The 13920-nt window shown below is 57.5% G+C and overlaps 1 protein-coding gene across 1 annotated transcript in view; it reads right to left on the reverse strand.

The window, feature by feature from the left end:
- The window catches only part of MAP3K14 (mitogen-activated protein kinase kinase kinase 14), a 40971-nt gene that overhangs the window by 13356 nt on the left and 13695 nt on the right, over positions 1 to 13920 (reverse strand). The window contains exons 2-6 of the mRNA XM_028520104.1: positions 5503 to 5778; positions 4209 to 4278; positions 2243 to 2453; positions 1524 to 2141; positions 212 to 349 (exon numbers count right to left, since the gene is read on the reverse strand). Coding sequence (XP_028375905.1) covers positions 212 to 349; positions 1524 to 2141; positions 2243 to 2453; positions 4209 to 4278; positions 5503 to 5758 — 1293 coding nt within the window. The 5' untranslated portion in view covers positions 5759 to 5778. The remainder of the gene's footprint in view (positions 1 to 211; positions 350 to 1523; positions 2142 to 2242; positions 2454 to 4208; positions 4279 to 5502; positions 5779 to 13920) is intronic.

Genomic DNA, 13920 nt, shown 5'->3' on the forward strand with positions numbered 1-13920 from the left:
GCTGCACGCACCCTCCGGTCCCCTCTCAGGGACACACAGACCCAGCGCAGCTCCCGGGCCAGGACGTGTGGCTGAAGCGGACCCAGGGGCTGCTGGGACAGCCAGGCTCCGTCAGCGAGTCAGACCCTGGGCCACCCTGGGACTGTGCTTGAAGGGAAAGCAGAGGGAGCGCGCAGGCAGCCCCGGGGCGCCGGCGCTCTGTCTGGCGTACCTTCTTGACGGCGCACCGGAAGCCGGTCTGCTTGTCCTCCATCCTGTGCACCTCCCCGAAGGAGCCTCGGCCCAGGCAGGGCTGGCGCGTGGCCCAGTGGACCTCCTCCCGGTACTCGTAATCCACCGGCTTCAGCTTCTGGAGTGGGCAGGAGAGAGGCCGGTCTCAGTGGCCAGGACCACGGAGGGACGCAGAGTCACAGCGGCGAGGGCTCTGTGGTAGCGGGTGGTCCTCGCCGGGCTGCTGGGCTGAGCCCTAACCGCCACAGGCACCGCCGAGTGGGGGGCTGGGAGGGGCTATTCCTTCTGGGGTGATACGAAGAAGGCCAAGGCAAAGGAGGGCCTCCCGTACCGCTCGAGGCAAGGCTGGTCCTTGTGATGCAAAGCTTCCCAGACTTGTGGGTGTGGGATAGAAATGGAATTGTCAACAACTTGACAATGAAAAAAATACAATTCAGTAGCTAAAGGGTAGAAGAAAGGGAAGGACAGGGAAGGGGCAGGTGCCGAGGGACGGTGTCCAAGATGGATCGAATAAAGCTTGGAAATATAAGTGTGTGAGCCCTGGCTGGCGTAGCTCAGTGGATTGAGCGTGGGCTGCGAACCAAAGCATTGCAGGTTCGATTCCCAGCCAGGGTACATGCCTGGGTTGCAGGCCATGACCCCCAGCAACTGCACATTGATGTTTCTCTCTCTCACTCTCTTTCTCCCTTCCCTCTCTAAAAATAAATAAATCTTAAAAAAAGAAATATAAGTATGCAAAAGCCATTTAAAGTTCCAAACTTTTTTAACTAGAAAGAGAGAGAGAACTGAAGTAGGAGAATGAGAGAAAAAAGGGGAGAGAAGGAAGTAGCGGAGGGGGCAAAATCCTCCCATTTCTTATCGGGGTCACTGGGGAAGTTCTGAGGTTGCTGCTTGCTGGTTCCTGTTTCTCGGCGTGTGTGTTATCCATGCAACACACGCACACACACACACACACACACACTTTGGCAACAGTGAAGGAACCAAACAGAAATGAAAACAGAAATAGCTAAAAAGACAGAAAAGGGAGCCTGGAGGTTGAGTGGGGGACTGCTGCTCGTCATCAATGATGAGTCATTGGCTGTGATTTCATTTTTAACCACGTGCACGAGTGATTTTGATAAAGAGGAAAATCATCCCCCTGACGGGTGTGACCTTGACAGTGGGCCTGCCAGGTTTCCAGCGGTGCCCCTTCTCCCATGGCGACCCCTTAGACGCCTGATTCCCAACTGCTGCCCCGGAGCCAGGGCTTGGTGGTAGGGGTCCGTGGGTGTGTGTTTTGGGGGCTTATTTACCTCGGTGAGTAGGACCCCCTCGCTGTCTTCGGCTTTGGGGCTGGGCTCCGGGGGCCTGGAGCCCTGCGCCGTCCAGGTCTTGGCCAGGCTGGCCAGGCTGTGGGGCTGCCCGGAGCTCACGCTGCCCTGCAGAGCGTGCACCAGGTACTCCTCCACAGAAGACTTCTCGTGAGTGCTGCGGGGAGGGCAGCCGGGCTCCAGGGGTGGGCCGGGCAGGGGCTTCTGACTGTCGACATAGGCCAGTTTGCCCAGCGGGGGGCCGGGCAGGGGCTGCTGGCTGTCCACGCCGGCCAGCTTGCTCAGGAAGAAGGACTCCAGGCGGTGAGGTTTCCAGGGCTGGAGAGGGTGGAAGGGGAAGGGGCCGGGAAGTCTGCCGTAGGGGAAGGGGTGAGCGGGCTGGGGCAGCGGGCCCGCGTCCTGCGGGTGGTGGAGCTTCCACACGTGGCTCAGACACTGCAAGGGGCTGATCAGCTTGTGGAGTTCCGACCGAGGCAGCGCCGGACGCAGCCCCTCCCCGAGTTTCTTAAAACAGAGTTGGCCGAGGCCCGGCTCCTTCAGCGGCTTGGTGAACTGGGGGGCGCTCCTAATGTACGAGGTGCCAAGGGGGGACTCGTCCTCCTGCGGGGAGAACACGGGTGTGGGTGAGGGCACAGGGCCAGGGCATGGGTGCCGCCCCCGATGCCCCGGGGGCCGGGGCTGGGAGTGATGACGGGTCTCACCTGTACGGGCACCGTGCAGCTCTCCTGCTCGGGGGTCCTGGGCAGGGGTCTGGCCAAGGCCGCTCCCGCCGGAGCCAGGGGCTTCGAGCTCTTCTTCTTGCGTTTCTTCCGGGCTTTGCTGCGACGCTTCCCCTTCCAGCACACACGGGCCATTTTGCCTTCGGTCGCGTGGGCCACATTGTTGGGGATCTGATCGAGGCTCTCAGACTGGCTGTCAGAAAGGCGACAGACAAGCATTTTGAGGGCGAGGAGGTGGGAAGGCACAACCACTGAGATGACTGTGCTTGGCGCCGCAGACAAACCCCAGCTTACTTGGTACCAGTGGGAACGGGGGGACATCCCTAAAACCCCAGGAACCTCAGTTTTCTCATCTATAACATGGACGCAGTATTTTCTGCCCCGGAGGTGGAGAGGTTTAAAGAAACAGCTCATTTAAGAAGCCTACCTCAGTGCCTGGGCCCCAAGGCGAGCTTCCAGTGAGCAATACTATGACCGTGGCAGCACGCACGCCACTCTTCCAGACACACACCTATTCCTGCTCTCCACGCGGGGCTGCCCCTGGAGGTCCCAGAAGGTGGCGTGTGACTCCGAGGGTCACACTCCACGGTGGGCATTCTTAGCTCTGACCGACAAGAGTTTGTTTCTGCCCTGGCTGGCGTAGCTCAGTGGGTTGAGCGCGGGCTGCGAACCAAAGTGTCGCAGGTTCGATTCCCAGTCAGGGTACATGCCTGGGTTGCGGGCCATGACCCCCAGCGGCCGCACATTGATGTTTCTCTCTCTCTCTCTCTCTCTCTCTCTCTCTCTCTCTTTCTCCCTCCCTTCCCTCTCTAAAAATAAGTATATAAAATCTAAAAAAAAAAAAGAATAAATGATTCTTTGGAAAAAAAAAAAGAGTTTGTTTCTGTCACCTCCGGAAGCAGGGACAGTGGAGGGCGGTTACCTCTGGTACCTGGTGGCCATCGGAATGCGAGGAGCCACAGAAACAAAGACATTCTGCCTGAGTGACCGGGCACTAGGGGAGCCTGGCCTTCCCGGATGGCCTGAGGCTCACCGCCACTGCCGCCATGGGGGATGTCACTTGGCTCTTACCTCTGCCCAGTCCGACCACGGCCTCGCCTGCCCTGCCCTGGCCTCGTCTTGGGAGGCAGACTCCCCCAGGCCTGGGAGGCTGCTAGAGGCCTACACACTTCCCTCGGGTAGCTGAAAGAAGGGGGTCCCTTGCAGACCCCCGGCCCTGGGCAAAGGGCATCCGGGGCAGCGTGAGGAAGCTGACCAAACATGGAGTGTTCTGGGTCCGAGGGTGGCAGCCCACCCCACAGTTTTGTTTTTTTTTTTAATCACTAGCAGTTTCCAAATTCCAATGATAAAAAAAACTCCGCCTCGCAGTAGAGGAGGAAGCTGTTTCCAGGTTCAGCTTTCAGTGGCCAAGAGTCATCCTCGGGGCCGGCCGAGGAGCCTGGGAACGGGCTGGACCTCGCTTGGCCTCCGTCCGACAGGGCCGCGGAGCCGTGAGTCTGTCCGACCCGCCTGTTTGCAAACGCTCATCCCTCCCGGGGCGTGCCTCGCAGGGGAAGAGACACAGCAGGTTTCTCCCACAGTTCCAGGGGCCCCTCTGGGCCTGCGCTCGCGGTCACGCACCAGCGAGAAAGCGCCCCGTGTTCCCAGCACCCTCCCTCACTGATGGGAAACGAGGGGGAACAGCGAGGAGGACTCCGAGGAGAACAAAAATAAAACGTCAAGCTGATGGGACCCAGAGGCAGTCATCCACACGCTGTGAAAGGCTTTTGAAAAGCTTATTTGGCCGAGAGAGCCGCGCAGCCAGGAAAGGCTGGGCGGGTGCCAGGGCTGCGTGCACCACAGGTGCTGAGGGCGGGAGCCAGGGAGCCGGGGCCTGGGCGTGGGGGGGCCTCGGGCGGGAGGGTGCCGGCTCAGGTCCCCGTGTCCCCCCGCAAGCTCACCTCCTTACCTGTACTGTTTCGACCCCGCGATGAAGATCCGTTCGGAAAAGGTGGGGCTGAACTCTTGGCTGTTCTCACCTTTGGAGTAAGGAGAGAGGGCCGTTGGACGAACCAGCAGCAGGGAGAAGAGAAGGGGCGGGAATTCAGCACTTAGGGGAGGGGCGTTTTGCAGACACCGGCCGGCCTGGGCCACCCCTCCCCCGCCTCCCCGACAGATGGCTCACCCCCTCACCCACGCTGGCCCCTCTCTCGGGCTGTCTCACCCCACCCTCCCAGTCTGAGGGTCACGCCTACAATGTGGGGTCCCGGGGCGCCCACCTCGCTTCCTTCACTGTGAAACTTCAGTGAGACGGTCCCTACAGAACCTTCAGCACAGTGTTCGGCACATGTGACAGCTCGAAAAATATGTGCTATTATTTATATGTTTACATACATGTGCATGTGTGTGTTCACGGGAGTCTTAGTATAGTCTGTCACTTGCTCCACTTCAGTTTTTATGCCCTTATCTCCTCAAAAACCAGGCAGAAGGCAGTGGAAGGCGAGAAGGATGTATGTGGGCAAATGCCAGCACAAGCTGCCTGTCTTCGCCCCAAGATACCTCGTGGGCTGGGGAGGTGGGGAGACTCCTGGCCCCCCCACCCCAGCCCCCCCGGGGGGGGGGGGGGCTCTCAGGCCCTGGGGGCGGCCACCATTCGGAGCCGATCTGAGGCGCTGTGAGCTGTGTGGACTCAGGGAGGACCAGGCCCCGCCCCCCGCCCCACCCCCCGCCCTGCCCCCGCAGCCTGCCGCCCGCCCAGCAGGCCCCGAGCAGGTGCCCATTCTTTGGGGTGGGGCCGCTGGGAGGTGGCAGAGAATCAAGCCCCACAGGGGCTTTCCAGGAGACCTGGCCTTTCCTGTCGGGGCCTCTTCGGGGATGCTCACCTGCCCGAGGCCACAGTGGAGGGCTAAGGGCCTGCTCCATGATCCGGCAGCGAGTCCCCAGACGCGTGAAGCCCCCTACTGCCTCCGCCCAGCCCTGGTCCCTGCTCTGGCCGCTGTGGGCAAAAGCCCCCACTGCCGCGTCTCCGGTCTCCCTCCCCAGCGCTGCCACAGCCCCCGCTTCACACTCGTTCTCGGCTCAACCCCCCTGCCAAGTCCCGTGAGAATCACACCGAGTGTTCACCCTGATTTCCCTCTGTCGTGGGGGTCCCCGAACCTCACCTGTGCCACCCACTCTTGCACCACGACTGCACCCACCCGCAGGCCCCCCCTCCTGCCCTCTCCGGCCACCCCCCCCACCTCCCCCCAGCCGGGCCCCCTTACATTCGGCCTGGGCGATGATGGAGATGGCGGCCGGCCCCCCCTTGGAGCCTTCCTTGGCTGTGCCCTTGGTGATCACGTCGTTCAGGATCTCCCACTTCCCGCAGAACACGGGGCTCTTCTCCACGGCCTCCAGCTTGCTGGCCGGGCTCTGCTTCTTCCCCGCGGCCTGGGTCTTCTCCTTGGCCTTGGCGAGCTCCTTCTTCTGCCCGACCGCCGAGCCAGGAGCGCCTGGGCAGGCCATCTCCATCACTGCCATCTCCCAGGCTCACGCTTGCCCTGTGGGAGAGAGCGAGCACAGAGCAGGTCACTCACCCCAAGGGGCCTGGGGCCGGCTTGGCTCGGAGGAGAAAAGCAGGGGGACATGGGGCTCGGCCCATTTACACCGCACGTGTTTATCCTCCAAACGTCCCAAGTGGCAGAGAAGTCCACCCCTCGGCACCCCTACGCTGCCCGGTGAGCTGTGACCCCCGGTCGGACAGCACACCTCCACAGACAGACCCTTCTGTGCGCCCAGAAGGGGGCGTCCGGGCCCCTTCCTCCGACAGCCGAGGCGCTAACATCGGGGTTGGTTCCCTCTGGCCTTTGTAAGCAATGGCTGGATCTCCTGCTGTTTGTGTCATGGCCAAGTTTGCTTCCCCCAGAGGAGGGTGGTGGATCCTGTATTCCAGAACCATTAGTCACAGCGCGGACCGCCCCAGCCTTGCCTCCTTGGAGGACATGTCCCCACCGTCCCCAGTGGCTTCGCTCCAGCAGGAGAGAAGAAAGGGTTTGCTCCCCAGCAGGAGGGAGGTCTGTGTGTGTGTGTGTGTGTGCACATACGTATGTATATATATGAAATCTAACGAAGTCTAGAAATCAACAGCCAGCGGCAGCACCAGCACTCGGCTTCTGTCCCCAGAAGCATCCGTCGGTGGCTCCCCAGACGGGTCTGAACAGAAGGATCGTGCTTCCTCCTGCACCGTCCAGGCTCATTTGCTGGAAACCTCTCCTGGGTACCATTTTTCTTTCGAGCAACAATAGTGGTGGGATGTATACTCGAGTCTCCAACGCTGACCTGCACCTCTTGAACCGTGAGGACAGAGCCCTAGAATTCACCTCTCTCTGGGCCCTGTCTCCACCAGCCCCGTGTGTCACCCGGAAGCTGCAGGGTGGCCTGGTGTGGTGACAGTCTGTGCCAACGGTGTGTGGACGAGAACTGCCATGCGGTGGAGCAGCACTGGCCTGGGACTGTGGCCACCTGGGAACCTTTCCAGAGGCTGAGACCGTGAACTCCCAAAAGCCCGAGAAGGCACCGCCTGCAAACAGGTCTTTCCTAAGTGCTCTCTGGCCCTGGCCAGTGTGGCTCGGTTGGTTGGAGCATTGTCCCGTGTACTGAAGGTCTCGGGTTCAATTCCCCGCCAGGGCACACACCTAGGATCTACAGGAGGGAAACGATTAATGTTTCTTTCTCTTTCCCTTTCCCTTCTCCCTCAAATCAATGCATGTGTCCTCTGGCAATGATTAAAAACATGTGCTCTCTGGTGGCCGTCTGGTCCTAGAGCCGTTACTAACAGCTGCCGCCTCCCCAGCTGTAGCTGTGCTTATCCGGAATCGCGGGTCACGCCTCTGCGTGCTCGTGGGGCGGAAAGGCAGACCACGTGAATGCGGCCGAACCTCTAACGCCCCTGGCCCTTCCTCTCGTCAAGCTTAAGTGAGACAGTGGGAAGCTGGGACACATTAGGCTGAACCCTTCCTGCGGACGCTGTCTCACCACAGCCGCGGCTACAAAGGACCGAGCCAGCGGGGGCGGGGGGGGGGGGGAGCGGGGGGGGGGCGGGGGATGAGGGCGGTGTCTGGAGGGGGGGCATGTGGGTCATGACTGCTGTGGTCCTCACACCCGTGCCGCCGAGGGCCTCCTCGCTCGGAACTCAGAGTGGCTCCGGCTCTCAGCCAGACGGACGCCCGGGTTCGGTCCCCGGGGCTGGGTGCTGAGGAGGCTCAGTGGGTGGGTGACCTCACTGTTCCTTGATGGCCTTAACGAGTCCGGGGAGTGCTCTGACTTCAGTTAGACAGATGCCCTCTGAGGCAGGCTGTTTGCCTTGTAACCACCCTCGCTTCCCACCCCACACCTCTTCAGGCCCTGCCACTTCCCAAAAGGAATTGTTTACAGTGCCTCCTGCCCCTCCCAGGTTCTTCACTGAGATCTCATAAACAAGCCAAACCTCCAGACCCAACAGCCTTAGAGGTCTGCGTACGGGGGCCTCCACGCTACTCTAACGTCCTCATTTTCACTCGAAGAAACAGGCCTAAGTTGGCAGTGACTTGCCCAAGGTCACCCAGACAGTATGTGGCAGGGCAGGGCCGGGACCTAGAACCCCAGCTCTTGGCTGTGCAGCCTGCTCCCCGAGTCTCTTGGCTGCAGGCAAACACAAGCGGGGAGCTCCTAGTCCTCCCTGGCCAGGGGGCCCCTGAGGGCACCTTGGGGCGCAGACGAGACAGCTGAGGTCGGCTGAGTGAAGGAAGCAAGGGTAAGCTTCAGGACAGGATGACCCTGGGCCTGGGGGATGGAGAGAGACGAGGCCAGATGGTCAGTGGCAGTTCCGAGAGTGTCCAGCTCTTCCAGGTCTGGCTGTGCTGGGCTCCCCCTGAGCGAGGGCTCCACTGGAGAGGCTGTGGGGGACCCTCTCACCCCCTGCAGCCACCCTGTCTCCTTGGTGGTTAGATGGGCCACTGGCCAGGGTCCCTGATGCTCCTCCCTCCACGAGCATGTCCGCTCCCCTGCCCTGGAGAAGCCGAGGTGGAGGCAGCCGCGCTCAGGGCCTCTGTACTGAGTTCCCCAGTGACTCATCCAACAGCCCAGCAGGCAGAGAGAGAGGAACAAGAAGGCTGTTGAAAAGCTAAGGCAGCAGCTGGCAGCTGAATCTGTGAAGGGCACAGGGAAAACGGGCTGACCCTCACCTCCCAGGGGCACGAAATCACGGCCCGGGGACCGGAGAGCTGTTCCTGTGGCTGCCTTTCCTGGGCCACATGACCATGACTCAGGCCCTCATCGACAGACTCCAAGTTCAAGAGGCTATTCTCGGGACACTCTGGCCTCACAGCAATTCTCTCTCTCTCTCTCTCTCTCTCTCTCTCTCTCACACACACACACACACACACACAGGCTCCTCCCCTCCTCCCCTGCTTCTACTGCTTTTGTTCCCCACTTCTTTTTTTTTTAAGATTTTATTTACTTATTTTTAGAGAGGGAAGGGAGGGACATAGAGAGAGAGAGAGAAACATCAAAGTGCCGTTGCTGGGGGCCGTGGCCTGCAACCCAGGCATGTACCCTGACTGGGAATCAAACCTGCGATGCTTTGGTTCGCAGCCCGCGCTCAATCCACTGAGCTATGCCAGCCAGGGCTGTTCCCCACTTCTATACTGGTTCTGATCTGCAAAAGCAGGTTCTGCGTTATGCCTGGGACTGCTGGCCAGGGGGCCTTCCCAGCCCTGGGTTTTGGTCCCTGGCTTGTCAGCCCAGCCCTCAGCCCCGCAGCTCTGCTACCCCCTCCCTCCCCTGCAGCTTGTGGACAGTGAGGACTGAGTGGGAGCCAGCTGTGCCTCTGCCTTCGAAGGCAGAGCAAAATCCCGATCCATCACTCAGCCTGGACTCTCTCCCCGGCTCCATTCGAGCCCCGAATGCTCTATCACAGCTGAGGACGCATGTGAGCGGTAGCAACGGCCAAATCCCCTCGGCCCAACGACCGGGGCTTGAGAACAGAAGTGGAAGGGAAAGGGGTGGAACTCGTTCAGCATTCTCTCGGCGCCTGGCGCATGTCCACTGCCTGCTTTCTTTGCCGTGGCGCCTCGGCGAGCCCCTGGGGGAGCCTGGGGGTCGGAACGACGGGGGAGGGACCGGGCCGACCCTTGGGCGGGTCTGTACGACAGGCTTGCTGTGGACGGAGCTCCTGGACCCTGGGACGCAAACTTGGCTCCCTCACGGGGTGCTCAAGTCTTCTGACCAAGAGGCGGAGTCTCTAATGGTGGGTTCGAGGATGGCTTCAGGGCGGTCTGTGAACCCCAGGACTACACACCACTTTCTTTGAACTTTGAACTCTCTTCCCGGGGAAAAGGTCCATAGCTTCTGTCACGTTGTTCTGCAAGGGTGTGACGTGCCCCGGACGGCAGCTGTAATCCCCCTGCAAGGGCGAGGGCTAGCTAGGTGCCTGCTGCCAGCTCTGCTCTCCTGCCCCGAGGAAGCGGGCACGCGGCTAAGGCGGGGGTCTCCAGCCTGCCTGCGAGTCGGGACAGCCAGGGGAGCTCCGCACAGGCGCTCACCCGGGATGCACTGGCTCCTCAGCGGTTGGGCACCGGGCCCGGAATCTGTTCTTTTTGCGAGTTCTCCGGATGATTCTGATTCCAGGGGGTCAGGGATTTCCATCTCACCCCTCTCTGCACTGTAAGGCTGCGCTGTCCGACATGGCAGCCACAAGCCACATGGAGCTATTTACCCTTAAATCAATTAAAATGCAAGAAAAGCTAAGAATCTGTTAGCGTCGCTGCTGTGTTGCACGGTGCAGCGGGAGGAGGCCTCCATCCCGGTGGGAGGTTCTACGGGAAGCTGTGCCCTAAGCTACGACATCCGTGTTTTCTCGACAGAAAAAAATTTCCATCCCCAGGATTCTCAGGCGGGAATGGGGTTTGGATTCGACACATTTTTAACTAACTGGAGGGTACAAAAATAATGTTTGAAACGTCATCTTCAGTGTTGAGAACCCCTCTGAAGTGTATCATGTTTCACTTCTCTGTTTTAGTGTGTACAGTAAAAACACCAGACTAGGAACCAGGAGGTAAGCGTTTTAGCCTTGGCAAGTTTAAACAAGCAAACAAAAACAAAAAACAAACAAACAAACAAAAAGAAACCAATGGGACCATTTTTGTCCAAGGAATTCGTACCTCCACTCCAGATACACAGAAGAGCTAGAAGCATGCAACTGACACGTAACTCACAGTGGGATCAGCCGCTCTGCTGCAGAAGGTGGGCGGGGTCATCCATACTCAGCTTCCGTTCACCCACCGAGGCTCTCTGTGGGCTCCTCGGTTTCCAAGGAAAAGAGTTTGCAAACCAGTGGCCCAGGAAATCTCCCGAGCGTCCTTCTAGTTCCCCAAATGCCACTGGTTTGTCACAGTTATTGGAGGGCCGGATGACTCCAACTCAGAATGATAACTGTCAATATTTGCTGAGCACCTATTGTTATTAATTTCCTTTTCCGACGTGAAGACCGAGGCTTAGGGGAGCTCAGTGACCCACCAAAACAGTCACACGGTCGGTCACAAGGGCCAGAGGCGGGTTGACCCCACGCTGCTGCCCCTCGAGCCCGCACCCCAGACCTCAGGAGGCCCCCAGTTTCTCCTCTTCACGTATTTGGAGTTGTTTTGAGAACAAAATGGGGTAGAGTACAAAAACGCCGACCGGTCTGCCTGGCCGATAGGAACGCTCAATGAGAGTTTACCCCTTTACCCTTCGCCGGGCCCGCCAATGCCCCCACTGAGACAATGGGACTCCTCCGTTTCCTGCAGTCAAGGGGTGCAGGCTCGCTTGCGCCATTCAACACACTGAGCCCCGGTTCTCCGTATGGAAAGGAGGTAAACATCTCCATCTCACAAGGTCAGCTTGAAAATGTCCACTGAGGGGCCAGGGGAGACCAGGGCAAATCCCTCTCATGACTATTTCATCTGGAAGTAAAATCTGTCCCTCTCTGAATGCCCAGAGGGGACAAATAGCAGAAGTACAATGACTCAACTTCCTTAATAAGATATTAGTTGAAAACTAATCTTATTCTGATGCTTCCTCTTTTAAGCCCCAGCTCGCCTGGCCACTAGGCCACACGGGGCCAGCCTCTGCCTATCAAGAACGAGGGGCTGATTCAGGAAGGGGAACCAAGGGCCAGAGCCAGGCAGAGGGAGCTGGCCTGGCAGCGCAGTCATCCGGCTGGGCAGGCCCAGCCCCGGCTCCCTCTCGGCCCCGCCAGCCCTCCCCGAACCCTTTCCCCGGCTTCCGTTCTAGCCAGGCAGCCCCAACGGGCGGGCCTCCGATGCCTGACCTCTGCTCACCCTGCCGCTCCCACGGAGAATGCCTTCTTTCTTTATTACTGTCTGTCCGGTCTCGCCTATGCTTTACAACCCGTCTCATCGGTGAAGCTGTTCATGGTGGGCCCTGCGTGCATTCAGCCAGTGTTCAGAGAGTGTCTCCTGTGTGGGGGGCATGTGCTCCGTGCTTTACTTCCATTGCCCATGAACCTCCCAGTGGCCCGGCAAGGCTGGGGATATTATTCTCATTTGACAGGTGAAGAAACTAAGTTTCCAAGCTATGAGTTACCTGCAGAAGTAAACGAAGCCCATGTATACAGCTAGAGAGTCTACCGTGGGGTTAGGGCTAAAGCTAGGACACGCCTGGGCTTTTCCCCTGGGACTCAAGGACCTCCCAGTTCCTTTCTAGGATCAAAGCTCGTTGGCAGGGGCACCTGGAACCACTGGGAACTGAGCAGTATTACTACCCGTGTAGACATTACTACCCTCATTTTACCCATAGAATCTACCCACTGTTGGTAACAGTTTCTTAGCCTGTGGACACACAAGAATTAAAAATGAGCGCTTTCAGGCCTGGCTGGCATAGCTCAGTGGATTGAGCATGGGCTGTGAACCAAAGTGTCGCAGGTTCGATTCCCAATCAGGGCACATGCCTGGGTTGCAGGCCACGGCCCCCAGCAACCACACATTGATGTTTCTCTCTCTCTCTCTCTCTCTCTCTCTCTCCCTTCCTTCCCTCTCTAAAAATAAGTAAATAAAATCTTTAAAAAAAAAATGAGGGCTTTCATCAGTAAGGGCGGAATCAGCCCAAAATTGGTCAGACTGCTAGTTGGCGCACACTGATGCCTGTTCCTGGGGTGTTACGATTTTTAATTTCATTAGCTTTACCAGGTCATTTCATTTTCTTAAAACGATTAAAGAGAAACTCATACACAACGCACACGTACGAACAGGAGTTCCAGGAAAGACGGCGCTACCTTCATCAAAAGAACCACTGAGAATGTCATCCCAATAAATTCAAGAAAAAGGTTAAAAAAAAAAAAAAAAAAGAAAAGAAAAGCAAGAAGGAAAGAACCACTGAAGGATGCGCTTTGACGAGCAGAGAAGCAAACCAGACAGGAAATGGGATGCCGGAAACAATGGTAGGCTCGGGGATCAATACTGATCTGCCTGCCGGCCAGTTTAATTAACAATTGAATGTTTAAGCAAATTAGCTGGAACCATTTTAAAACACTAAGTTCCAGGCCATATAAGTAAGGCGGAAGGGTGGGGCCGGTTGTTCCATCCCCAAAGAGTGATAAGAGCCTCGTCTCTAGGTGGAATTTACATATCAAAATGTTTCTACCGTGTTAGAAAAAAATCATAGTTACATACCTATGTTAAAATTGAAGAGTAACCGCGTGAATAGAAATTCAATTGAGAGTTTCCAAACCAGAAGGGTAAAGAAGGAAAAACAGAAAACTTGATCGCAAACAAAAACAAAGTGAAGGAGGGGAAGAAAAGAGAAGCAAAGAAAAAGACAGTGGGTATAAAAGGCAACACAAGTTGAAGCCCTGGCTGGCGTAGCTCAGTGGATTGAGCTCGGGCTGCGAACCAACGCATCGCAGGTTCGATTCCCAGTCTGGGCACATGCCCCCAGAACCACACATTGATATTTCTCTCTCTCTTTCTCTCTCTTTCTCCCTCCTTTCCCTCTCTAAAAATAAATACAACCTTAAAAAAAAAAAAAGGCAACACAAGTTGAGGTGGCATGGCATGCGTCAGCTGAAATAGTAACACATCATGGATCTGGACAGACAGGAATAGATTAAGCCCACCTATCCAAACAGACAATCAGCTAGGATTTTAGAAGATCCAGCTAGCCGGTGACTACAAGAGACAAAACACAATTATACAGAAAGGCTGAAAATAAAAGATGGAAAGCGATATCCAGGTCAATACAAAAACGTGCGATATTGATATCAGACAAAATACTTAAGACAAAAAGATGTAACAGTCACGTACATGCACACCCAATAAAGAGCCTCAAAACCCAGAGACGGGTGTCGGGCTGAGACTTCACGGAGGAGCGCGGTCTTGGCTTCAGAGTGTCCTATCTCGGGGCAGAGAACTGCAGGCTCTCGTAACACAGCATTCTTTGGGCGTGCGCTGGGTCTGCTGGGGCCGCGCCCTGTGCTGAGCCCCGGGGTACACGGAGGAAGAAGATGCAGTCCCCTTGAGAAGCTTACAGTGGACTGGGGCGGGGGGGAGGGAAGAGACACGCAGTCAGACAGTCACAGCACAGTACAGCAATGCAGCAACAGAACCAGACACACGGCAGATGCGGTGGGAACACACACCCAGCCCAGCCTGGTGGGTGTCAGGAAAAGC

This window comes from Phyllostomus discolor, chromosome 8 (assembly GCF_004126475.2).
Source record: "Phyllostomus discolor isolate MPI-MPIP mPhyDis1 chromosome 8, mPhyDis1.pri.v3, whole genome shotgun sequence".
Taxonomy (NCBI): domain Eukaryota; kingdom Metazoa; phylum Chordata; class Mammalia; order Chiroptera; family Phyllostomidae; genus Phyllostomus; species Phyllostomus discolor.